Here is a 26750-nt window from a genome sequence, read left to right on the forward strand (position 1 = left end):
AGACTGAATCATGGGTTAAATGGCTATACAGGAGGCAAAATCATTTGCCACTCCGTTAAGCCTCTCATGGGGACCTGATATACACTTGTTTCTTGCTCTTTTGTTTACGCGGGGATCTATACAGAGTTAATGTGCCCTAATTAAATATGCTGTCAAGCAATGACGCCGATGAGAAAAAGGCTCATGTACATCATTTCGCTTTAGGTTTCAGGACATGGAAAAGGGTTTGCACAGCAAGACCCTTGTAATTGCTCCAATGAGAATATCATTTTAAGAAAACTAATGAATGGGTCCGGCGCATTGAACCCATAGCCACTTCACAGAGCAGCTAATGGATAAGAGGGAAGCCGCCACTGCATTTTATAGCTTGGAGGAGTCAAGAGATTTATTAATAGAACGCATTTTCACACGGCGCGTTGTCTCTACTCTCATTTACTCACCATCACTTCGCATCACGAACACAGTATTTGCGTGTCTTTTTTTTTCCTTTCCTATTTTGTACTTCTCAAAAGAATGATCAAATATTAATCAGGAAACTGTTCAAGAACCATGCCACAATTTAATCTATCCGGAGAATATGTGGTCATTCGACCAGAACTAACTGCTGCACATTACGCGGTCCTCTATTACATCTCTGTCACTGCCATCGGAAAATCCCGGCATCATCTTTAATGATTTTTAACACTAGTAACGCTTCTTTGTTCGTGCGGTCGGCGATGCTAAAGCGATTTGTTTGTGCTGTGTGCAGTGTGTGTTTGATATTTGTTGTAATTTTGTTATAATGGTGAATTCATTATAATTAATCAATACTAATGTTTCATCATATGTCAGGAAGAAAAAAACTACAAACAATCGACGTCAATTAGCAAATATCAAACGTGTGTTGATGTCTTAGTGTGGGACAAATAAAGGATATCTTAATCTTAATCTTAATTAGTCAACTGCACACTGAAAAAAAAATGGTGTGTTGAACTTCCTCAATTTTATTTCATCAAGTGGCTGGGGAAACTCAAATCATCAGGACTTAAATACATTTTTAGATTGAGATTATTTTATTTCATGCAACCACTTGATGAAATAAAGGCGAGTAAAATTCCACAAAATAATTTATCAGTGTAGCGTTGTTGATGTTGCCTTGATTACATCACTCCAATCTTCAAATAGAGTTTAGCTAATTTATCGTATGTTCTTACATTGGTTTATTTAGGTAATGACAAAATGAAAGGCTCATGCTAATTTGGTATCATCCTTATTAGGTCTGATACATCCTGAGTCATGACTTGAATGAAATTGTAATCAATGAAATGTATTTCTTTGTGTTCTAGGTCCTCTGCTGAATGACGGACGAGTGACACACCTCCTCTTTCCACTCCTCCTCCTTTTGCGAGTGCCCTTCTTGTTCAGCTTTGGTGAGCGCACATGTCCAAACAGTTGCCGGTGCGAAGGGAAAACTGTTAATTGCGATTCATCCGGCTTCCTGGATGTCCCGGAAAACATTACAGTTGGGTGTCAGGGCCTCTCCATGCGCTACAATGAACTGCACACCCTGTTGCCGTATCAGTTCGCTCATTTGGGTCAGCTTCTCTGGATATACTTGGATCACAATCAGATTTCAGCCGTCGACAGTCGGGCGTTCCAGGGAGTCCGTCGACTTAAAGAGCTCATCATGAGCTCGAACCAGATCACATCTCTGCACAATTCAACGTTCCACGGAATTCCCAATCTACGTAGTTTAGACCTGTCGTACAACAAGTTGGAAATCCTGCAGCCGGGACAATTCCATGGCCTGCGAAAGTTGCAAAACCTCCACCTCCGATCAAACGGTCTCTCGAACATCCCCATTCGAGCGTTCCTTGAGTGCCGAAGTTTGGAGTTTCTGGATTTGGGCTACAATCGAATGAAAGCTCTCACGCGCACCACCTTCTTGGGGTTACAGAAGCTGATGGAGTTGCATCTCGAGCACAACCAGTTCACCCGGATAAACTTTTTCCTGTTTCCTCGTCTGGCCAATCTGAGATCACTCTATCTGCAGTGGAACCGCATCAAGGTGGTCAATCAGGGACTTCCCTGGACATGGTATACTCTGCAGAAACTTGACTTGTCTGGAAATGAAATACAGAGCCTGGATCCAGCAGTGTTCCACTGCTTGCCCAACCTTCAGGTGCTCAACTTGGAATCCAACAAACTGTCCAACGTGTCACAGGAGGCGGTGTCGGCGTGGATCTCGCTGACTTCCATCAGCCTCGCTGGCAACATATGGGATTGTGCCACTGGTATATGTCCACTCGTGGCTTGGCTAAGAAATTTCCGCGGCACCAAAGACACCACGATGATATGCAGCAGCCCAAAGTATCTCCAAGGAGAAAAGATCATGGAGGCCACAAGGAACCACGGCATTTGTGAGGAAACCGATTACATTCTGACTGAGACACCCTCACCAATGTCAGAGCTTTTTTCTGAAGCCACCAACGAGCTGACATTTGCCCCCACAAGTGGGTCTCCGCTCACACCGCCAACCTTCGGTCCGCAGCCACCTTTCAGACCGCATCCTATTCCTCATCCGACGTTCCCGGGGCATATGAGCAAAGATCCACGCGACTCGGTCGCACGTAGTCGTCCCACTCACGTCCTACCCCCAGAGATGGAACATATGACTCTCCATAAAGTGGTGGTGGGCAGTGTGGCGCTGTTCTTCAGCATGTCTCTCATTTTGACCATCATCTACGTATTGTGGCGGCGCTACCCGGGTGCGACCAGATTGCTCCACCAGCGATCCATGGTGGGGAGAAAGTGTCGCAAAAAGAGTCCCGAGCCCGAGCAGGACCTAAGCACCCAGCTGCAAGAGTATTACATGAGCTACAACCCCGCTGCCACTCCGGAGGCAATGGAAGTGCTCGGCAACGGCACCGGCTCCTGCACTTGCACAATGTCTAGCTCCAGGGAGTGTGAGGTATGATTCATCGCATCAGCCTTAAAAAAAACTAGAAATCAAATTGAAAATACAAAGGCTCATCAGAAAGGTAAATATTTCAGCAAATATGCCCTGTAAAAATACTAATTAACTCACCTTGACTCACATTTTGACTTGCTACTTTGCTTAATGCCTCCAATTATTCAGGAGTTAACCTTAATATCATCTTTCTAAATTTGTTGTTAAGATTCAGGGGTTTTCGATTATTATGGTAAGCTTAGAATACAAAAAAAAAGATCAGTGAATAATTGGTTTAATGTATTGAGGTAATTGAGGAACTTTTTAAAAGTAAAAGTGGATTTATTTAATATTAAGGGAACCATGAATAATTGGACACTAACACTAGTAGAAATTATACCGCATCAGTGTTGCATGACTCACAATTTCAATTACGATGACTGCTTTGACAACAAGTTTACACCCTTTTTTTTGTCAATTTAGACTTTGAAGGAAATGTTTTAATTCTCACATCACAAAACAGCAGATGAGGCAACAATGTAACACCTTGTGGTAGCAAGTCAGTCTCACGGTACAGAGGTTTCTGGGTCGATTCGGTTACCATGTCACGCCGTATACAATTCAACACCAGAATCAGAATCAGAATCATCTTTATTAGCCAAGTATATAGAACACACAAGGAATTTGTCTCCGGTATAACACGCTGCACTAGTATCATCGTAAAACAACAAAATCATTGAACCATTTTAGAGTAACCAGTAGTTTTGTAGTACCATTTTGTGGTGCAAGAAGAGTGACTACGTCAGAGACTAACGTCATAAGTTTTCACTGTGACATTTGATTGATTAAAAATGTTTGCTCAGAACAAACAAATTACCTACTGCACAGAAAAAAAATCATTACATCAGCTGTAATACTACATCTGTAGATATGAATATGCAGTAGTTGCAGCCTCAACTTAGACTGCGTGTAGAACAGGTGTCACCAACATTTTTGAGGGTGAGAGCAACTTCATGTGTACCGATTGTGTGAAGGGCTACCAAATTGATACACGTCTGAAATAACATATTTGTCCAAAATACCTTCAATAATATGAGGATGGGTTATTTTTAATACTTGATGATTTAAATTGTCAGACTTTGATCGTGTTTCGAAATGTCTCACAGTACTGCCAATGTTTGCATTTTTAAATCATAATTTCTACTAGCAAATCACAATGTCCAGGCACTGGCGGGCTACTCAAGTGGTCTTCACGGGCTACCTGGTGCCCGCGGGCACCATGTTGGTGACCACTGGTGTAGAATATTTATCCATTTTTAGTGTAAAAAGGAAGAGTGAATCCTTCTGATGAAGTGGTTTTGCTGGAATGTAGTTGTTCCGGCGGGTTACATAAATCTAGGCTATCCATGGGCTGAAAGATGTAGATTTCTCAAGACGTTGTCTGACTGAATTCACAATTTAATAACACGGACAAATAGTCTGACAATTGCCTTGAGTAAGTGTTGAATGTTTAATGATTGAAAAGGCTAAGTGGTATCTTGCTCGCCAGCAAAGCTGAACAATGCCTCCATTTATGGCTTTGTGCCTCAGGTCTTAAGAATTATGCTTTGGGTGCAATTTATGTTCGCATTTGAAGTGATTACAAGTTGCTGTGTTTGAACAAGACAACACCATTTTTAATTTTTCTCTGGCTTATTGGATGATGCATTCTGCATTAGAGCCAGGGCTGATGTACTCGAAGCTTCATCATAGCTTATGAACATTCCCCACCAAATTAGAGAAACAAAAATACCTCCAAAGTTAAAATAAAATGAAATAATAAATAAAAGACTACCGGTACTTAAAGAATGAAACATTCCCATCCAACATACAGTGAGGGTCGCAATGGTGTAAATTTAAATTGGTGGTGCTGAAACGTGTTTGAATAATATGCTGGTGTTGGGCATTTTCATGAAATACTTAACTACAGGGAGAACTTTTATTTCCATAGATAGATAAAACTATGACTGAAAAACAAAAGAAACATGACGAAGCTTTCATCACGCAAAGACAAAATACAGTTTCCAAAGCGTTTCAAGAAACTTTTGTAGTTGCATGACACAATGCAAATGACAGTCGAAAATAATTCAACACACGGCCGCGAACATTGTGGCTTTGAATTGTCAGGGATGGAAAAGAAAACATTTGTCTCTTTGGTCGCTTCATTAAGCATTCCTTGTGTTTGGGATCCTGTGAGTGTAGCCTCTGAAACCTCTTCCACTTTGATGGGGGAAACGATGCCACACGGCCAACCGCAGTGCTCGCTTGGCATGTTTTCTGGCTAATTTCCCCGCGAGACTTGTTCCACTTGACAGGCGTCACTCCACAAGCCATTTAGAAGAACGTTTTCATTTTCCGCTCCCTGTCCCCTGTACGGTGTCACTTTTAAAGAAGGATTAGGAGCCGAGGTGGAAGCAGGCGCGCAACCGCTCTAAGCTATCCTGACTTTGAAGCTAGTCATTTCATCGCTGGATTTTCACATCATTTTCCATCCAAGTCAGACACCTCTTTATTCAAGCCGAAATCGGTTGTTCCTGCGACCCAGTAGATGAACCGATATCCATCAAAGCTTACATTTTCGGCGTCTTATCTGGTCCGCATCAATAAAATGGGATTGTTGTACTGTTGCTGTTCTCAAAGCAAACGGCAAAAAACAACCGCAAGCAGATGTTTGCACATGGTGAGAGCAGCTGTTCGGGTGACAAAGCACGTCTACCCCTTGTTGAGAAGGATTCCCACTTACTCGTCGCAACAATCTCTCTACATAACCGAGGGCCAATTTCATGCCCTCGTCTCTCGATTGCTAGGTCACTCTCCAAAATAAGTCCCCGGAGAGGATGAGCCGAATGATGATGCATGCGGTGGAGTGTCGTAATCGTTGCTTTATACCCAAGGTTGCCCTTATTGCACATGCAGAAGTACTGTCACACTCAAAACAAACCCTGGTGATTGTACCATTGGCAGCATCTAGAGAGTTGTGTCTGTAGAATGTGGTGCCATCAAAACAGAAAGATTAGTCTCCTTTCAAAGTGTAAATATGTGGGGAAGCAGCTCAGTTGCACAAAAGAGCCACCCCCGCTACTGGTCTAAATTGAATTTTATAATCCTCTACCTACCCCCATGTTCTTTCTTGCCTACGGCTGGGGTAGAATGGTGTTCTTCATCTTTGGATCAAAGCATCAACCCACCCACCTTTCATGCAAAGTAATTTTGATGTGGGACAAAATGATTTTGCCAACATGCTTACGTTGACTCTCAAATGCACCATGCTGCTAATAACTTCACGTGCAGTGGTAAGATTATACATTGGTGGTCTTGGGGGTTAGGGGTAGTTCATATTTAAGAAATAAATAAATCATCCATAGGCTTGTCAAATCATGTCTTCATATGAAACCGGACTGTGGCGCAAACAAAACAAAACAAAACAAAACAAAACAAAACAAAACAAAACAAAACAAAAAAACCCCTCAGTTTTTATAAATTATAATATTGAGCTCTAATTTCCTTATTTAAAAAACAACTTTTTTTTTGTGCGACGACACCCTGATTTGGTCGCCAGTCAGTCGCAGGGTATCGTTTTTAAGTTTACCCAATAAAAACCTGTGGCGTTATAACTTACAGCGATGGCATTTCAGAAAAAGTCCGCTTGGTGCTGAATTCATAAATACTAAACATTTTACTAGCTTTCGTTTTATGTTCTTGATATTTATTATTGTTGTGAAAACATGACGTGCCCGAGTAAAAACCGAGTAAAAAAAAGGGCGGGTTTGGGATCATCTAAAAAAATATTGATAAAAATGTTTACTTGCTTTTCTGAATAAAAAGAAAAAAAAATTGCAGACGAGTGTAATTGATCTGAATGAAAGGCAGCGCAGTGATAAAGTGAATGTGAATGGTTCTCTGTATGTGCCCTACGATTGATTGGCTGGCAATCATTCCTGGGTAGACCCCATGACTCACTCTAAGTCAGCCGGGATGGGCCGCAGCTCAACCGTGACCCAAATGAGGACAAGCGGCACACCAAATGGTTCGAAAGTTAATCAAGTGGAACAACATGTATTTTTTGCGGGTCCAAATGTTTTCTCACTATTTTATTTTGCCATTTAAAAAATCTGCCCTTGTTGGACTCTGCATTCCTCATTTGCTTTACAGTTATGTTCTCAACGTGAGATAGAAGGCCAACTGATTTCAAAAGAGAACGAACTGAAGTGCCTGCGTAAAATCGATCGATGTGAAAATACAGCATCATGGAGAGCCTTGGTGCGACTGTATTTATGGGAAATCTTTAAACCAATCGTCTCAAACTTGGGGCAAGTTGGTGCCGTTGTTAAACGCAGCGTCTTTTAGGCATCTGTTTAAAGTAAAGTCTCTCCTTTCCCAAGAGCACTTTTAAACAGTAATTCATGCCTGAGTCACAAACCGGCTGGATTACTGTAATGCACTTTATTTTGGAGTCAGTCAGTCCTCCATGAAGCGACTCCAGTTGGTCCAGAATGCTGCTCCTGGCCTTTTGACTGGTACTCGTAAGAGGGAGCACATAAGTCTTACTCTGGCATCCCTTCACTGGCTCCCGTTTCATTTTAGAGTTCTTTTTAGGGTCCTATTATTTGTTTTCAAATGTTTAAATGGCCTCGCCCCACCTTACCTCTCTGAGCTCCTCCACCGCTATGCACCTGCCCGTGGCCTCAGGTCTGCGGACCAGACACTATTAGAGGTACAAAGAACTAAGCGGAGGCTCAGAGGGAATCAAGCCTTTTCCATTGCTGGTCCCTCTCTTTGGAATGTCCTCTTGCAGAACATTCGGCAAGCCCCCTCGCGAATTCATCTTAAGACTTATTTTTATTCTTTGGCTTTTGACTCAGCATGAGACTTGATTTTTAGTTTTGCCAATTATATGCTTTCTACCGTCTTCGTTATTAATTTGTTTTATTGTCAAGTCAAGTCAGTCAAGTCAACAGTATTTATAGAGCACTTTCAAACAGCCATCGCTGCATACAAAGTGCTGTACATGGAGCAATTTAACATGCACAATAAACAGTAAGACAAATCGGTAACAAAGGCGGTAAAAAGCATCAAACAGTAAAACCAAGAACATATCTAAGTCACGCTGAGTCAAATGCCATATACAAGTGAGTTTTGAGGAGGGTTTTGAAGATGGGCAGCGAGGAGGCTTGCCGAATGTTCAGTGGGAGGTCATTCCAGAGAGAGGGACCAGCAACAGAAAAGGCTCGATCCCCTCTGAGCCTCAGTTTAGTTCTTGGTACTTCTAATAATGTCTGGTCCACAGACCTGAGGCGCCGGGCAGGTGTGGAGGGGCGGATGAGCTCAGAGAGGTAAGGTGGCGCGAGATTATTCAGAGATACAGTATGAAAACAAAGAGGAGGATCTTGAAAATAACTCTAAAATGAATGGGGAGCCAGTGAAGGGATGGCAGAGTAGGAGTTATGTGCTCCCTCTTACGAGTACCAGTCAAGAGGCGAGCAGTGGCATTCTCGACCAGCTGAAGGCGCATAATGGAGGACTGGCTGACTCCAAAGTAAAGGGCATTGCAGTAATCGAGCCGGGATGTGACAAAGGCATGAATTACTGTCTCAAAGTGTTCATGTGAGAGGAGAGTTTTTATTTTGGCCAGCTGTCTAAGGTGAAAGAAGCTGGATTTAACAACGGCACTAATTTGCCGATCGAGTTTGAAATCACTGTCCAGTTTAAGGCCCAAGTTTGAGACTGTTGTCTTAAGATAAGGAGATTGGGGGCCCAAGTCGACAGGATGGAATGTACAAGTACCACTGGGACCAAACAATTTTGTTTGAAACAATATTGTGTGAATGTTGTTTGCTCCATGTACAGCACTTTGTAAAAAGCGGTGGTTGTTTTAAAGTTTAATAGTTGACCACTGACGCTATTTGATTTAGACGATATTATTTAGTTGAATTTGAAGTGTATGTTGGCATTTTCCTCCAGCTAAATGCATTTCCCCGCCTGTTATGCATCCAAGGTTTCGCATGACAGTTTCATTGGAGGCTGACTTGCGCTGCTGCACCCTTGGGCAAGTGTCAACTGCCATTGTGGTGGTAAAAGGCCTCCTGCAGCTATTGGGCTTCTTGTCAACATATTTTATGAAATCAATATGTCATCATTCAACTTAACCTCTTTGAAACCATGTAATTGTTTTCTTCACTGGTGCGTAAAGTCATACAACCAAACCTTCCCTACCGGCCATCACAGGAGAAGAACTTTTTAAAATTCAGCCTTGACGAATTAATGGAGCAAATGTGTTTTTTTGGGGGAGGGGTCGGGGGGGGGGGGCAAGCCCCCTTTCACAGCAGCCTGAACAATGACTTTGGATTTCAAAATTCATTATACGTCAATACATTGTGTATTTTTACTACTACAGTGATCCCTCGTCGCTATTTCGCAGTCTGTTTATCGCGGCTTGATTGCATCACAGATTTTTTCAAACATATTCATAAAAAAAGATATTCATATACATATACATGTAGTACAGTACTCTATATGTTGCTCTATGTGACTCGCTGTTGTTTTGCTGACTTTCGCAGCTTCTCGCGGACCGTTTGCGGACTTTTTGCAGACTTAAAAAAATATACAGTATATATACTGTATTTTGTTATTCATAAACTAACCTAACTTATACATGTTTAAATATATTAGTACACAACATTACGTCATGTTAATTACTTCAAAATTTACTTCTACATGCATGTATACCATTAAATTTCATTAATTCATTCATCTTCCGAGCCGCTTGATCCTCACTAGGGTCGCGGGGGGTGCTGGAGCCTATCCCAGCTGTCTTCGGGCAGTAGGCAGGGGACACCCTGAATCGGTTGCCAGCCAATCGCAGGGCACACAGAAACGAACAACCATTCGCACTCACACTCACACCTAGGGACAATTTGGAGTGTTCAATCAGCCTGCCACGCATGTTTTTGGAATGTGTGAGGAAACCGGAGCACCCGGAGAAAACCCACGCAGGCCCGGGGAGAACATGCAAACTCCACACAGGGAGGCCGGAGCTGGAATCGAACCCGGTACCTCTGCACTGTGAAGCCGACGTGCTAATCACTGGACTACTGGGCCGCCCACCATTAAATTTGAACTTATAAATATTATGTACATGTACCTACAGTATATGGAGGGAGGGGGGGTCGATACTTCGCGGATTTTCGTTTATCGTAGGTGGTTTTGGTCCCCATTAACCGCGATAAATGAGGGATTACTGTACTCTGAAAATGGTGTTGAAATGGGAATGAAATCAACTGGATCCAGGTACATTTTTTTAACTAAAACATGTCAGAATCCAGATGACTTTGTTTTGTGCAGCCCTTGACAAAATAAAATGGAGTAAATTTAACAAATACATTTTTTAGTGTATGATGAGGCAATGTAACATTTGTCTGGCTTCACAGTCGTGGCCCTCTAAGAGAAAGTGAGCTGCAACAAAAATGGGTTTGACACTCTTGCTTGAAAGAACTAAAAACCATCAGTAGTTATATAAATGCATTGAAACTTTGAGAATTGAGGGAAAAAAAATAAATCCGGTCTTTTCCGATAATTATTTGACAAAAAAGTTATGAAACTGACCTGGCCGAACATGCTGTTGTGATTATCGATTTCATTGTCTGCAGCACAGATTACATATGGCGCCAGATGCCGTGAAGCAGCTCCTGTGAAACACACATCATTGCTATTAAATGATGCTATATGCGATTGTACGCCCCACTGAATGAACGATAAGTATAGTACTTATTGTTCATTCAGTGGGGCGCCCATTTTAAGGTGACTTCAAACCAAGTTGAAAGTGATGTATCGCTGTGGAAGCATTCTGGGAAAATTGGTTGACTACTCACAGCAGCCTTTTAGCGAAAAGGTCAGTAGGTTTTCAGATTTGAGGGCTGTCAGGTTTAGGAATGAACCGAATAATGATTTGGATCCTCAACATGCAGATACTGTACCTGTAATGATATGAGCAAATCGTATTTGCTTGTTCGATTAGCTATGCCTGCACACAGAGCACAGACAGAGCATGTGCGGCCATTAATCAGTCGTACGAGAGTCTACGAGATGTACACATGGTGATTGCTTTCTCCCTCTGACCAAGACGGCAGTCCAAATAAAGAACCTCTACTCTTACCAGGAGATGGTTATTAAACGAACCCTGATCACACAAAACAGTCACAGTACCTACAAAATATAAACAACAAAAATGATCAAAAACACAAACAGACAAAGTCGAAACAGAAATCGCTGGTCTCAAGGAGCCAGGAAAAACAAGGCATTGATAAAAAGCACCTTCCAAAGGCAAGGGAATAGTAATAGTGAAAATACAAATAAAATGACAAGAGTCCAATTTACACAACAAAAGACTAAACAATACCAATGCTGACAAAAAAAAGAACTAACAGACCGAGACTATGAATGAGGTCAAGCGGTCTAGAAAACACCACTTAGCATAAACGATGAGCAAGGTCAATAACCCGAGAGAGACTTTCCTACTTGGCAGTCCATAAATACTTCGCAAGGTTTGATTGCAAAGCAGACACAGGTGCACTGCTGGTCCATCCATCCATCCATCCATCCATTTTAAGATCCGCTTATCCTCACAATGGTCGCGAGGTGGGGAGATGGGGGGCAAGGGGGGGAGGGGGAGAAAACCCACCTACGCCCGGGGAGAACATGAACTTCACACAGGGAGGCCGGAGCTGGAATAGAACCCGTGAGGTTGACACACTAACCACTGGACCACAGGGCTGCCTACTCCAGCTGATGTTGAAACAAACAAACAAAAAAAAACACAGACAGACCAAAACCATGACAAGGGTGGTGGAAACGGAATCACTTCTTATTTGCCCTCTGCCCATTCATGATGCTTTTCACATCATCATCAGCACACTTTGGCATTTATGTCATTCGTAAAGCTGTGGAAAAATATGAAGACAAATGAGATACAGTAGTAGCGTGACAGTAAGATACCGTGAACTGTTAACACACATTTTTCTAATCACACCAAATAGGAATCAGAGAGAAGCCAAAATATTCATGCACGTGGTGTGAGTGGTGAAATACTGAATCATCTGAGGAGAATAATTTGCGAGCAGAAATGTGTTTCATATCAATTAGGGATTAAAAAGGTAAAATGGAACATTGAGGAGTCAGTCACTCACTACATTTTGGATTAGACTGTCACACAAGGTGACTGTGACTGGACTATTAATGGGAAATTGAGTGCACAGTCCACCGGCTTGCGCTACTGTATGTTCGTGATTATAATACTAATGAACCCAATTCAAACTCATTTTCGTACCGGTGTCAATCTTGGATAGAATGCAGGTGCCTGTGACCTAGCAAGGGTGTATTGATGATGTAGTAAGTCTCTTTATTGATGTGGGACTGAGCCCTATCACCATGACGACGATCAATTATGCTTCAGAATAATCTTGAGGGATCATTCACACCGGTGGGAAGGCCTTCATTGAAGCTAAATAACTGGTTGTTATTCAAAACAACACGATTTTAGGATGAACCTCCAGTAGACTATAACCTGTAAAGGAAAATTTAATTAGACCTTTGGCTGCGTATTTCCAGCTGTTTTTGTCATTTTTGCAGAACTTTTTGTTCCCATAAAGGCTGACAAAAATAATCCATCCATCCATCCATCCATTTTCTGAACCGTTTAATCCTCACGTCGCGGGGGTGCTGCAGCCTATCCCAGCCGTCTTCGGGCTGTAGGCGGGGGACACCCTGAATCAGTTGCCAGCCAATCGCAGGGCACACAGAGACGAACAACCATCCACGCTCACATTCACACCTAGGGACAATTTAGAGCGTCCAATTAGCCTGCCATGCATGTTTTTGGAATGTGGGAGGAAACCGGAGCACCCGGAGAAAAACCACGCAGGCCCGGAGGGATCATGCAAACCCCACACAGGGAGGCCGGAGCTGAAATCGAACCCAGTACCTCTGTACTGTGAAGCCGACGTGCTAACCACTGGACTACCGGGCCGCGACAAAAATAATAATAATTCCAAAGTCCAGTGAGTCCTCCTCTATATCCACAGGGGATCATAAAAACAACAACAAAAAGTTTATCATTACCTATAGATGCCAAAAGATCGTAATGCAACTAATTTGGAAATACCAAGATGCCACAACATGGCACCAAAGCAATACTGTACTCCTATTGCCTTGTCCTCAGTGCAAAAGCAGTGAATAGGTGAGTTTTTCAGCAAATCACTGTGGAAGTTTACAACAAAAAAACAACACTGAAAGACTGCAAGTAGCATAGGTTCACAGAAAGAAAGTCTGATGTTCCGATCAAACCAATATAAATGTTAAGAAAAAATACACCTATGCGCATGCTAAATGTCATTTAACAGAGCTGCTTTTGCGCAGTCATCCACATGTTTACGAGCAATCATCTCTCACAATCATGACACTGGATCACTCAGTATTTTGACAGGGCCGTCATATTTGCTTCAATGTGAGTCCACTTACGTCACAGCAGGAGTGACTCACTATCTAATGACTAACCTAACGCCTTAACACAGTTACATAGAGTAACGTTGTGGATCGGGGTTGAGTTTAGTTACTTTCATTTCGGCTACCTGGTGGATTAGTGATTGGCATGTTTTTCCTCGCAGTTAGGAGATCCAAGTTCAAATCTCTGGGTGAACACCATCTCTGAAAAAAAATGTTTCTGTCCTCCGAGGTTCTTCACTCAAGTCTCCCACTTCCCCATAACAGAAGATGTGAGTGTGGATGGTTGTCTCGGTGTGTTCTGCTCTGTATAAAATTGTCGGAGCAACTTCTCCCGGGGCTGTTCGCTTGACTTGCGATTGAAAATGAAATCCTGAAAGCTTAGCAACCAGGTGAGCTGTCAGTAAGCACAAATTGTCTGGTTGAAATCCCACAGCAGGAAAGAGTGTGTGTGTGTGTGCGTTTAGGGGCGGGTTAATTGGGAACAGGATGAGTTTACGTCTTGTTTGGCATGGTGGAGACAGGACAGTGTGGTTTTGCTAGACATCTCGTAAACTCTATGGAACACGACTCTTGAGAGAGCACAAACTATTTTGGTCCATTAGACTTGTGGGTTTGACTTTATCTCAGTGTCGCAAAGCCTTGGCTCAGTAAGATGTAGATTTTGAATGCCCGAATCCCTCCCTTAAATGAGACTTATGTCAACTGATGCCATGTGTTTAAATATTTGGAAAAATGACTTATTGCTCAAAAGTCACTGACTATGTAGCGGTTCAATGGACTGAATTGCATATGGCTTTCCACTCAGTACATGGGTGAATAGGAGTGGGAAAGGTTTTCTGTCTCTGTGTGTTCTGTAGCTGCTTGGTGAGTAGGGCATACCGTAGTCTGCCTTTCGCTCCCTGAACATGTGAAGCAGGACAGAACATGGAATGATGGATGGCAATGTAAATGAGAACATATGTTCCGTGATTTATATCTGTCTTATTTGTATCTCCCCTGCTAGCATCGAGCAGCAAGGTTTTGTTTTTCTTTGTTGAGTTTGCACGCCGGTCTTACTTGTGTCCTCAGCAAGAGCAAAACAGCAGCAGTTGCAAAATCAAAATTAAAGAGCTAAGATTCGAACTGCGGAATCGTCGGTCGTTAGGGAACCCGCTCTTGCACCCGAATCACAGACACCCAGCGACGCCAATGTGTTGTTTTTGGGGGACACCATCAAAACCAGCTGGTCAACAACTCTTGACTAAGCCCCATTAACAAGCCGAACTTTCGAGGTGTCTATGACTCAGTTCACAGAGCGGGTTGCCCAGGGACACAAAGTTTGACTCTTCGTGTCTTGGCTCTTTTGTTTTGCTCATGCCGATAACACAACAAAACCATGCTGCTCTTCACAAAATCCGTTTTCAGTATTCCCATGCTAGCTTACTTCCTGCAAAGCGCTTCCGCTTCCCCTTCATCATTCCTGCAGAGCAGAGAGGATTCATTTACTTGGCATTTATGTTTTCATCATGTCTATCCTTTTGGAACAGCTGCTTGTATTTAATGTCAGACACCTTCAAAATAAATTGAGGTGCTGTCATCTCACCTAAATCGTATTTCCGTTTTATTCGTGAGCACACAAATCTCGGAGCAGGCGTGGGGCTGCCGCCTGCACTCACATCTGTTGTCAGGTCTATAATAAGCATCCCCACAGAAGTACTGTTGAGTTTTCACATAGTTCTGATAATCATTTGTGGAGACTTTTCCATAAATATCAACCAACTGGAAGAGCAATAGAAAGTCAAACAAACACACACAGCACATTAAACATGTTAGCTATGCGACTGCAGCACTACTCTGCTTGAAACCTATTAAATTCTATGACATTTAAATGAAAGAAAAACAGTGTTGTCAGATTGATCTGGTGAGGCTCTGTGGAAAGATAAGCTAAATTAATGAATGCTGTGGGCCAAATAGGAACCCTCAACCCAAAAACATTTAGTGTCCAGATGCTGCTTAATCCATAGAAAGAAGTGCAGGAGAAAAGCAAGAGAGACTCTGGCCACTATTAAGGTCAAAGTACATTCACTATCTTGAGATGGAAGCGATGGAAAAGCCCCCCCATGCTGTAGGTAGAGTGATATCATATGACAGGGAAAGACATTAGCATTCACTTGTATATGAAGGGAGCAGATTTGCCACATATCTCAGTGGAAGCGATCTTGTTCATATCCCGTTTTCCATGAAGAGGCAGTATTTTTGTATTCTTGTCATGACAGTAACGATGTGAAAGCAGATAAACAGTGGACCTTCACGACGGATTTATGTTCACAATAAAAAAAATAAATAAATAACCAAAGCAAAGTGGCGCCGAAGGCAAGATTCTTCTCTGGCGTCCCCCTCTGTCTGTGATTATATTGTTTTTAGCTTGTTTTTAGTTTTTCATTTCCTGACATATTTCGATCATCAGCATGTATGTTAATAATGTATGTATGTTAATAATACGCTGGCCACACCATGATTTTTTTTTCTCTGATTATAACCATAGCAACTACATTTTTTTTTTATGTATTGATTTCTGCAGAATGGGAGATCATTGCCTTGCAGGATTTTTCTACCGCAGAAGGCTCACTAACTTTGAAAGGATAGTTAGAAAGGGTCAAGAAGCTTCATAGATTTTGTCATTTTGATATCTTCATGCATCCTAAAAGAAATGCAAATACCTGACAGAAAATTTCATCAATACACCTTTAGCAGAATGAGACTCTTTTCTCTCCCACACAAAGTATTTTTTCTCTGAAAAAGTGTTTTAATTCGATTCGCAAGGCCTTGGATTTTTGTGTAGTTTTCATGGGCAGAAACATCCTTCTCCCCCCCCACCGCCCCACAGCCCCACCCCGACCCAGCGTGTGTTGAAAACCAACGGTGACTTGCTTTTCCTGCACTTCTGAAATGTTACTTTAACTGTGGCTCACCGAGGAAACCAATTAATATCAAACCTGTCTGATATCACCCTCAGTCTTTCAAAATAGGAGACACAAATTATGCTATAGCTCCATACTCCATATTAACAACACAGAATAATTTGGAACATACTGTGGCTTGTCGACAGATTCAGTTGTAGACTCAACAGGCACATCTTTGGTTTTAGGTCATTAGCAGTAAATACTTGCATGGATGTCTGACTGCATTTCTTCTTTTCATTGGAGAAATGTGCAGAAGTCATGCACTCGGCTATTTTTCTGGTGAATTTTTACCAGCTATGGATGTCCGGGTAATGTGGTTTTGCCACATTATTTTTGCTCGCTAGAAAGTACAGAACATGTGTCTCTGTCCTGACTGGTCAGCACATTATAGCTACATTGTTAAATGGAGAAGAGAATCCAGCTTTTCGTGTTCTTTTTATTTTTTCCATCCATCCATCCATCCATCCATCCATCCATCCATCATCTACCGCTTATCCGGGGCTGGGTCGCGGGGGCAACAGCTTTAGCAGGGAAGCCCAGACTTCCCTCTCCCCAGCTACTTCTTCCAGCTCTGCCCGGGGGATCCCGAGTCGTTCCCAGGCAAGCTGGGTGACATAGTCTCTCCAGCGTGTCTTGGGTCTTATTTTTTATTTTTATTTTTTTCAGCAATGACAAGGCTGATTATTCCATGGGTTTCTTAACAGCAGATTGCCTCTTTGAAAGAATGTGAACATTGAGTGAATGAATATTTCTGGATGGAACAGAGCTTGTGCCTCCTTTGATATGCATGGTGGGGGATTCCCCCCCCCAAAAAAATGGGAGCTCAACCAGCATCCCGGAATGGATTATGACTGACTTTAGGGGTACCACCTTATTTCATCTTTATTTTAACTTTTGAGAATAACCAAATATTGCATTGAGTTCTCTTTTTTTTTATGCTACCACACAATCTATGGTGACAGAGACTTAGAGAGGCTTGGCATAGCTGTTGCTCTTAATGCGCTCATCCATCACCCGAATAAATCACAAGCACCATAAATCACAACGCCAAAGTGCAGATAAAACATGCACATATTCACCCACGTTGGATAAATAAGTGCACACACTACGACACTTGCTTACAGACGTGCTGGCTTTGCTCTTATCCAAAGCCCGTCGGGTATGATGTCCTCTCGGAAATCTGGGAGCTATGTCAACACACAACATTGTTGTGGTTTTTTAAAAATATTTTTGGAGTATTCTGTTTAATACCACACATGGTAACTACTCCATTATACTGTACATCAGAGGTGCCTAAACGTTTTTGACCCAAGATCTACTTTTCGATCAAGCAACCTCCCGCGAACGACCCGTTAGCGCGCACGCGCGCATATACACATCACTTAGATGCGCACCATGATGAGCAACAGCCTGACGCGGAGGCATGCGACGCACTTTTTGCAGCCTGTTAACTATTGGGGCTCACACTTGCCCTTTTAAAACGCTTCTCTCGGCCCTCCAGACTCCCATTCTTTGCTCGCGCCCTCTGTGAATTGTACAAAATAAACTCTGAATGAGAATAATGATAAAGATAAACCAGGGATGTCCAAAGTCGGTCGTCAGGGGCCGCCGTCCTGACCTGTTGTGTGAGAGCTGGAAAACAGGCAGGACGGCGACCCGTTGAGGACCAACTTTGGACACCACTGCGATAAACCAAATAGCGCAACATCACTGATCACAAGCTGCAATTGCAAACTGCTGATAACTTCCGGTGACGCATTTCGCGCCCCACCGTAGGTTAAACGTGACCTGCTTTATTTTATTTTTTATTTTTTAAAATACTTTTTGTGAAAGTGAGACTCATAGGATGATTAGGGTGCCGTGTGCATTAACACAAAAAATATATTACTCACGTGCACAGAGACACACAAATATTTCTTTGTTTTTTTCTCTCCTAAACCCCTCGCGATCAACTTGGGATTAGCCAGCAATATATATATATATATAGTCTTATATAATTATAGTCTTCATAATACCTTACGATGTATGCTCATTTTTTATGCATGTAGCGTTGCCAGCCCACCGCTGATAGCAATGGCTGTTTTATTTTCAACTTCTCCAGACCAATTATTGACACTCGTGTGCAGGGGGGGCTTGGCCGTGGGGAATTTCAGGAGGCCCATTCCAGACTGCAATTGGCACGCATCCAACACCACATCAAAAAATCAAGAAAAACTGGAAACCCAATTTGAAGCCACATAATTAGTGAAATGGCCATTAGCGTTTCTTTCATTTAGAACTAATATTGTTTTCAAAAGGACAATTCCTTCACACCAAGTTATGATGATATGGCCTTGTTTACCAATGTATAAAAGTATGTTGATGCATCTCTGTCTTTTGTTAATCGGAGGTATGAGCGCTTGTGTGTCTGGCAGCGCGCGCTCCGGAGAGTGTGCGAGTTGCTGTGTACTATCCGACAAGTGCTGATACAGGATCTTCTTTTTTTTTTTTTCTTGTAAAACAATGTAGGTTTCTTCAGCAAACGTATGTTTCATAGTGTGAGCTTAAACTTGAAGTCTTTTGTCGGTATGCAATGAGATTGAAGCGGTTTGAGTTTCGCAACAGCCAGACATGCAATGTGCAAATACACTTGCTAATTAAGCACATGGATGATTCCAAATGTGATGCGATGCTTATTTCCCTGCTTCTCCCAAGTGAGCAGATCGGCTCAATAACAAGGTACTACATTTACAAATTATGGCCCCACCTCAGTTTTCAGTGCGGCTCGCGGTACGTCAAGGTGTCACTGTAATAATTGACCAACCCGTGTCTTCTATTAACTCACTGGCATGGATCAATCATGTCCATTAGGTGCAGTTTATAAACGCATCATTCATCCTTCATCTGGCATGCATGATTTATTTGGACAGTGTATGCACACCACATCTATAGACCGCGAATGCATATATTTTTGCTTTTCACTAGAAAAAAAACCCACTCCAATCATCTAAGATGAAAAAAAATGCTTAAAGTGGGGATGCCTCTCATCTTGGAAACCACAAAATACTGAGAATCCTTCAGAAAGCCCAGCACGATATCCATCATATCCATTCAGCCCAATGAGCTGTCTGATGGTTTTTGAATTCGTGTTCCCCGAATTTATTGAATCAATACATGCCAGGGCTTAAACACGTTCCCTTTATGAACCAACTGTACAGATCTTGTTTTATATATTTGCAAGATGATCAAAACGTAAACCATCGTAGCAACGGAGGAAATGATGTTGCAGTGATTTAGTGGCAGATATTCCACTTTATTTAGTAGCTCCAAGGGTGAATATGTGCTCTTTGATTTCGATGACATGGTACGATATTCCCGTAATATGTTGACCAGTGATAATCCTCAGTGTGTTTTTTTTTCATTTATGCTTGATAAGGAATTCACCACTTTTCTTTTGTTTTTACGATCATAATGTTACGCTCAATTCTGTTGCCCTGGCTCATTAATTCGCCTTCTTATCAGATATTTGGCCCAAAGATAAAAGAACGTTTGAAAAGGAATTAGCTGTAAAACCACAACTCTTTTTGAAGATTAAAGATCTGGGCTTCCACACTCACACACTCTTTGCCTTTTGTGTCTATTCAAGTGATCACATAAGATATTGCCGAAATCAGAAGATAGGACGGCATACACAAGAGGACAACGTTCTGAGGACAACGTTTGGTTTCAACTGGAAAAACTAACTTGAAGCAATTGGCTCACTGGGCTTTCCAGATCAGATGTGATCAGTACGACCATTTATCGAAAAGTAGTTACGCTAGCAGCTTTATCTACCAAATGAAGTCTGTCTATTGGTTGTATCGTATTGATGCACAGGTATATCAGCGTCAGTGGTAATGTATCCATTCCATTAGCCTACCCGGGGGCGCTTTATCCTCACGAGGCGTGCTGGAGCCTCAAGTTGTTGCCAGCCAATGGCAAATAGGCATGAATCAGAAAATTATTTCATTCATAGTCTTTGCTTTTGTTTTAAATGACATGTGTACTGATCTAATGAAAACGGGAACGCAGTGGGAAAAAAATGTAGAATTTTCTCAAATGTCAGCTTGTTCTCATTTCCATTGAGGTGGATTGAGACAGAAGTTGTTTTTGAATAGATGCCTCCAAAGATGACACGTCATTTCAACCGTGCCAGTTCATCACAAATACTGGATGGATCCCAAGAGAGAGGGGAAAAAAAGATGTTGACTATGTAGAACAGAAACATGTCCCTAAATCAACATTTACGGTTTTTGAACTGAACTACAGAAGTTTAAAAATATATATTTTTTGTCTACATGAGGAGCCGGTTTGAAATTAAATCTTAGTTTAGGTATTTTCATTTTACAAGAATCGCAAAGTGTCAAAACAGTTTTTTTTCCAGATGCTAGTTGACCTTTGATTTATTTTAGGAAGCAATTTATTTCTTTTTTTTTTCTTTTTTTTTTGTAGATTCTGTATAGTTAAAGTGCGCGGTTGCTGCTAGGTGGATTCAACTGAAGCCTCACTTCACCAATCCCTCCCCTGTTGAGTCTCAGACCAAAGCCATGCCCCTTATTAGCATCACCTAACTTTCTAGGTGTGCTGGTCTTCAAACTGTTTCGCGCATGACTTTAGCCATATTCATCTTCAACGGTTTAAACGGTTCATCGCAGAGTACAGAGTAGCGCTCGAGAATTGGAAGTGTTACTGCATAAGCCAAGTCATCACTGAATATATGAGGCACTGATCCTGGAGCTTTCAAAATAGTTTAAATTGAAAGCATCATGATCTCTGTTACCATCTTTTGTCTTGAACCACAACTACTTGAAGCCAAGACTTGGGGAAGAATGTCATATGAACATGTGGAGGGGGAAGAATCAGGCGGTCAGTAGAGTCTCCGGGACTCAAATTTTTGATCGATGTATCATGTCGGCTGTTGGCTTGTCTCCGGACATCATATTCCTTTTTTAAATGCCTTGCTGTGCTTCGAGGCAAAATATCCCTGACATGACCTGATAACATGATTACTGAGATCATCAGCGGTATCAATGGCCAACCAGCTGTCACCTTGCATTGGTTTTAACTCAAGGGTCCAAGCCCATCTGCCTTGCCGAGTTCGTCCTGGGATCTTGCCAGCTTGGAAGCTAGACTCTAAATGCTAAAGTAAAGTGAAATCATCTACTTATGCAAAGATCGCAAAAGACAAGCTAATCTCGAGTGACAGATACAAAAAACGTCTTTAATAATGGGCAGCCTTCCCTGACCTCATCAATGTGAGCTTTTTATTCAAGGCGTCAGACTGACTAAATCTAAAGAAGGCCAGAAGAACATTCATATTTAATATCATTTTTTAACTACAGTGGCAAGACAAGATAATTACTACAGAAGGAAATGTAAATGTTCATGAACATTTGAGTAGTATTAATTGAACTGTGCGAGCCTCCAGTGAACTGTCGCAGCGTGCAGGGTTCTGCCACTGATTTCATGAGTGGCCGAGTCTCAGCCACTGCCATTATGGCAATTTAAAATATGAATCACAGTTGCATCAAGTGACAACGTCTAAAATTATAGCCAATATAATGGACATATTCACGAAGAAGAAAAACATCAATTTCAAGTTTAAGCAGCCAAGGCTTAAATTAAGTAAGTATACACATATGTTATATTTTACAACACCAATTTACAATTTCACCTCTGGATGAAATACTGAAGAGTGCTGAAAAATGCACATTGCACAAGCGTCATGATTTCATCCACTGGTAGATATGAAATTAAGCAAATGGTCAAGTACTGTTGTAAAACAAAGTATACGTGTACTGTATATGCTATATTTTTATACCTCTGCGGCCTTTCTTGTTGACATCAAATAAAGAAATCAAGGTCAAGGCCATCTTTATTGTCAAATGTGCTCCGTGTACAACATACAGCACAGATGAAATTTCTTTCCTCTCAATCCTCAGTGCAAACATGCAAACACGCTGTGCATTAAAACACACACAGCTAAAGATAAGGCAGCAAACTACACTGTATAAAAAGACATAACTATATACATCTAAACAATGTAACAACAGCACTTGTGACGATTGTGGTTTAAAGTGAGAGTGCATGAGCGTGTGCAGTGGAATTCCTTGCTGCAATGCCTGTTCTCTCTACCATACATATTTTTTGACTGATCCAAACTATTCCAACTTTAAAATGCTCAGCTCATTCAGGAAATTTTGCTAACGATTCCCATTCCACTATTTTACGTTTTTTCACTAAAATTGCCAAATTACAAGATTTTTCGCATTACTCTTTCCTCCTTCCACATTTCTTGACCATTTTGTAACATTCCGCTTTTATTAATACTATTAAGCTTATTCAAGCCATCAGGAAAACTATTTCCTATTCCCTGATCACCAACCCCACCTCAGAAAAAAATCCTAAATTAAGACATTTTTAAATACAGTATTATATAAGTACATACTGTATATAATCCACTTAACATTTCAGTTAATACCACAGCCTTCCCGATCAGCTTTAGATCAGGAAGGCGGCGTGCTACATTCACATGCACTTTCTCCAGACGTTGCATTTTTTATAAGGAACATAATTTTCGGACATATACAGGATGTTTCCATTTCTTTGCATTTCTTAGTATGTATGAATAGCATTTAGTAAGCAGCATTAGCAATATATTTACTGAGCAAAAACAAGGTTGACTTCTGTACTTACTTTTTTTTCTCTGTACATTTATTAAGTGTACACGCATCAATGAGTATTTTGATATGCCTTGCCTCATATGTAGCACAAGACTCGTCATGGTAATCATGACATCGTGGCATTATTAAATGCCTATTTTTCTGTGCAGTATTTAGCTATAATCTGTCCGTGATGAAATATTTTGGCAAAAAGCACAGCTTTTTTTTACTTTACTCAGAACTGCCTACGTAGTAGGTAAGGTAAAGATGAAGGCTCGGCCGTGTGATAAATCCAAATCAAAGTTCAGCTCAGGGCATCACGTCACAGCCCTTCTTGCTTAATCTACGCCGCTCCTTACTGACAATAATCTCCGTTGGTCGAGCAAAGAGCTGAAATGGGACCATTCAAAGCGGACATTAAAAGATTATCAGCCTTTGTTTCATGACTGAATGGTGGAATTACCCCCTGCATAGTCCAAGTGGGCTTTTTTTAAAGGTTAGGGCCAAATGCAGACGCACTACGAGTAGATATTTTCATTGTCAAACCCTCTGTTTGACTCTCAGATGAGAGTAAGATGCCAAAATCTATGCCACAACACAATCTCAGTTAAGGATGGCTCCACTGCTTCAATGCTCTTCCACTTGGAAACATTAATCTACAGTGAGAATCCAAACCGCTGTTTGGGATTCTGCGAGCTCGTACTTAGAAAAAATAATTGAACAATGAAAGGATTGAGGATGGTTCTGGATATATGTGCTTGACTGTCAATGGTATGACAAACAATGTCTTCTCGTTAACAGAGGTGGTTGCTAGCATGTTGACATACATTGGCTCGCAGTCCAACCATTGTTATGTTGCATAACTTTATAGTTTTGTCATAGTTACTTATATTCTCTCTCTCTCTCTGTGTCTCTCTCTTTCTTTTTCTGCCTGCCTCGACTCGGTGCCTGACTAACTTTGCCTGTCTTGCATTGCTTTCACCGAACTATAATGTAATCGTGACTCACCGCAATTACTCGAACACTTTGGCATCTACCGACGAAAGGCATAGAACCGCTGTTAAATGTTTCTAACCCAATCTTTTCATCTGTGTCCTTGCAGAACGAGTATACATGTCGACGCCCACTACCTGGCACGTGGCTGGGGGAGCTGCCTACCATCCATTAGAACGAACTGCTTTTGGATCGTGCTGGGAACAACTTAATTGCCCAACATATAAAATATAATTACAGAGGGTGGTATGTGGAGAACAGCATCAGGATTCCTTTTGAAATTAATCACTACAACCTTGCTGGAACTTCCTGGAAAACGGTGTTGATAGAATCAAAGGTTGTGGTACCGTCTACTTGTTAATACTAGTTTCTGTTTGAGGGCCTAATATGAAGGAAACCACACACTAACTACTCAGCAACGGCTGATCTCAACCACGTTTGCTTATTGTCTCTGTGAGGACAATGTGGTTAGATTCGAGGATCAAGACTGTACATATGCCAGCTTGCTTTAAAACCTGATTGATGAACATGCACTCATCGATGAGCTTTGAGTCCCTCGCTGACAGTGACAGTATGCGATTTCAAAGCCCCACTTTGATTCCTTAAGAAAGCAGGAGGTCATCGTACAAAACTGACTTTTCTCCGATTAAGGCTTGGATGGTGTATATGTGCCTCACAGGATCTGTTTTGGTTTTGTTTTGCAACCTGTTGTTTCAGATGATCCGATTGCAAGCAGTCGTAAGAAGAGACAAGGAAATTAGCCAGAGCTGAGACTATCCCAAGTCCCATGACTTTTGATGTTGTGTGTTTGTAATTTATTTGATTTGTTTTTGTACGTTTGACTTTCAGTGTGGTTTGTAATGGCGTTAGGACCTTGCCTTGTTGAATTGAATGAACTGAAAATGCAATCGAAGTAGTGAGGGAAAAAAAAAAGAAAAAAATTGATCAAATGTACTTTTCTAAGCGTATAATGTAATTAATGATATTCTTTAAGGTTATTGTTTTTCTGCCATTTTTAACCTTAACCAAATGCACCACTTTTGCTGTTGGCCTCTCCTGATCATGGCTCCATCGCTCGTTCCAAATGTCAATGAAGCAATCTGTTTCCACAAAACAAGTTTGATTCCTTTGCAACATCTCATGAACATATCATGTGTGAACTAGAAATAATTGTTTCTTCCTCTTCTCAGTGCATTTCCCTTTGTTTTTTCTTCCTTGGCATCAGTGCGTTGATCTAACATGAGACTTGAACTTCTTGGTATTGATTAGTGTGGACACACAATGTTTTCAAATGGGAATTAGAACATCTTAACATGCGGACACGACAAGCTTTCGTTTGCAAACGTTGAATGCCAATGTAAAGGCCAAGCTGTTCTGTTTTGGTGTCTCATCTCCCTAATTTCCCTAAACTATCAATTCAATATTATTAATTTTCCCCAGTTTTTGCGGCGCAATTTAGCAGAATATGCCCGCCGCATGTGGACTCTTGTATTTGGATTTGGGCTAGTAACTCATGCAGCAGTGAAACTGGCAATACAATACTATCATGACATGTTAGCAGTATACAGACATATTAACAGGACAAGAATTACATTTTAGTGTTGTTGCACAGTGAAAAACATGCATGACCCATCTTTGTTTCATTTGGGCAAGGAAAATTTTCATCCAAACAGTCTATACCTTGATAGTTCTTGCAAGTGTGTGAACTGTCCCCCCCTTTGCCCTGTCGTCGCAAGTGGCCCCATCCTTGAGTTTTGAAAATTGACCACGCGTCTGAAATCGCACAGCAGCTTACCAACTGGTTTTCCATTTGCTTTTCTTCTTTCTCACCTTCCTTTCCCATTTGCTCGAAAATTGACAGGCTACCAAGTTTTTTTTCCGAGAACAGATTCTCAAAAGCGGCTTATGACTCGTGCAGAGATGGCATTCACTCAGACCTGTCCTGTTGAGATAACTTAGACCTTTTCACATCAAATGACTTGTTTCACTTTCCTTTAAATCGCCATCCCATTCTCCCTTCCGGAGACGGACATCCTGCGCGCTGTTCTTTGTGTGCTTGTGTTTCATCTTTACAGAACTGTATATTGCGTTTTGACATGCTTCTTAAACCCCTTCAATGTGTCCCTCTTTCTAGACTGAAAAATCGCCGTTTTCTAATGTAAATTTCTGCTTTCCTTACTGTTGATGTTTAGTAAGCGGCTGTATGTTTTTGTTCACTTTCAACTCTGTGTTTTTTTTTAAATGAAACTATCGACTTGATTGGTCAGCAATATGAAGTGCTCAAATAAAATATGACTTAGCCATACCCTGTACCTGCTGCATAATTGTCAAGGCCTTTCAGCATTGCACATGTATGCACACCTGACTCCCTATGGATTCGCAGTGCCGAAGCTGTCACATCAGCATTAGCCTCATTAATTTAGAGAGGAAGAACATTGATCCCTGCTCAACAGTTCTTGTTCACGACAGTGCGAGCTGCAATGGCACTAATTATGCTTCTGGTGGATAACGCAAGAGGGACTCGTGATTATTGATCCCTCCCCATGTTCACTGTGCTCGGAACCTAGCAAGCTGTAAGAGCAGATGGTTGGTATTCAAAATGCCCCCAAGGGTATCTCTTCAATATTCTCGCCTATGTGACATGATCTACTCTGTTTCTACTGCATTTCT

At 41.6% G+C, this 26750-nt stretch overlaps 1 protein-coding gene across 2 annotated transcripts in view; it reads left to right on the forward strand.

Moving 5' to 3' along the window:
* The window catches only part of lrrtm4l1 (leucine rich repeat transmembrane neuronal 4 like 1), a 38782-nt gene extending 12392 nt beyond the window's left edge, over positions 1-26390 (forward strand). The window contains exons 2-3 of one of the 2 annotated variants that reach the window (XR_007959769.1): positions 1326-3020; positions 24190-26390. Coding sequence is in view for 1 of the 2 variants with exons in the window: in XM_052050272.1 (XP_051906232.1) it covers positions 1326-2950; positions 24190-24255 (1691 nt within the window). In the remaining variant the exon portion in view is untranslated. The remainder of the gene's footprint in view (positions 1-1325; positions 3021-24189) is intronic. The other variant, XM_052050272.1, reaches the window with a different exon arrangement.
* The last annotated feature ends 360 nt before the right edge of the window (positions 26391-26750 follow it).

Source organism: Hippocampus zosterae, chromosome 18 (assembly GCF_025434085.1).
Source record: "Hippocampus zosterae strain Florida chromosome 18, ASM2543408v3, whole genome shotgun sequence".
NCBI classification, from domain to species: domain Eukaryota; kingdom Metazoa; phylum Chordata; class Actinopteri; order Syngnathiformes; family Syngnathidae; genus Hippocampus; species Hippocampus zosterae.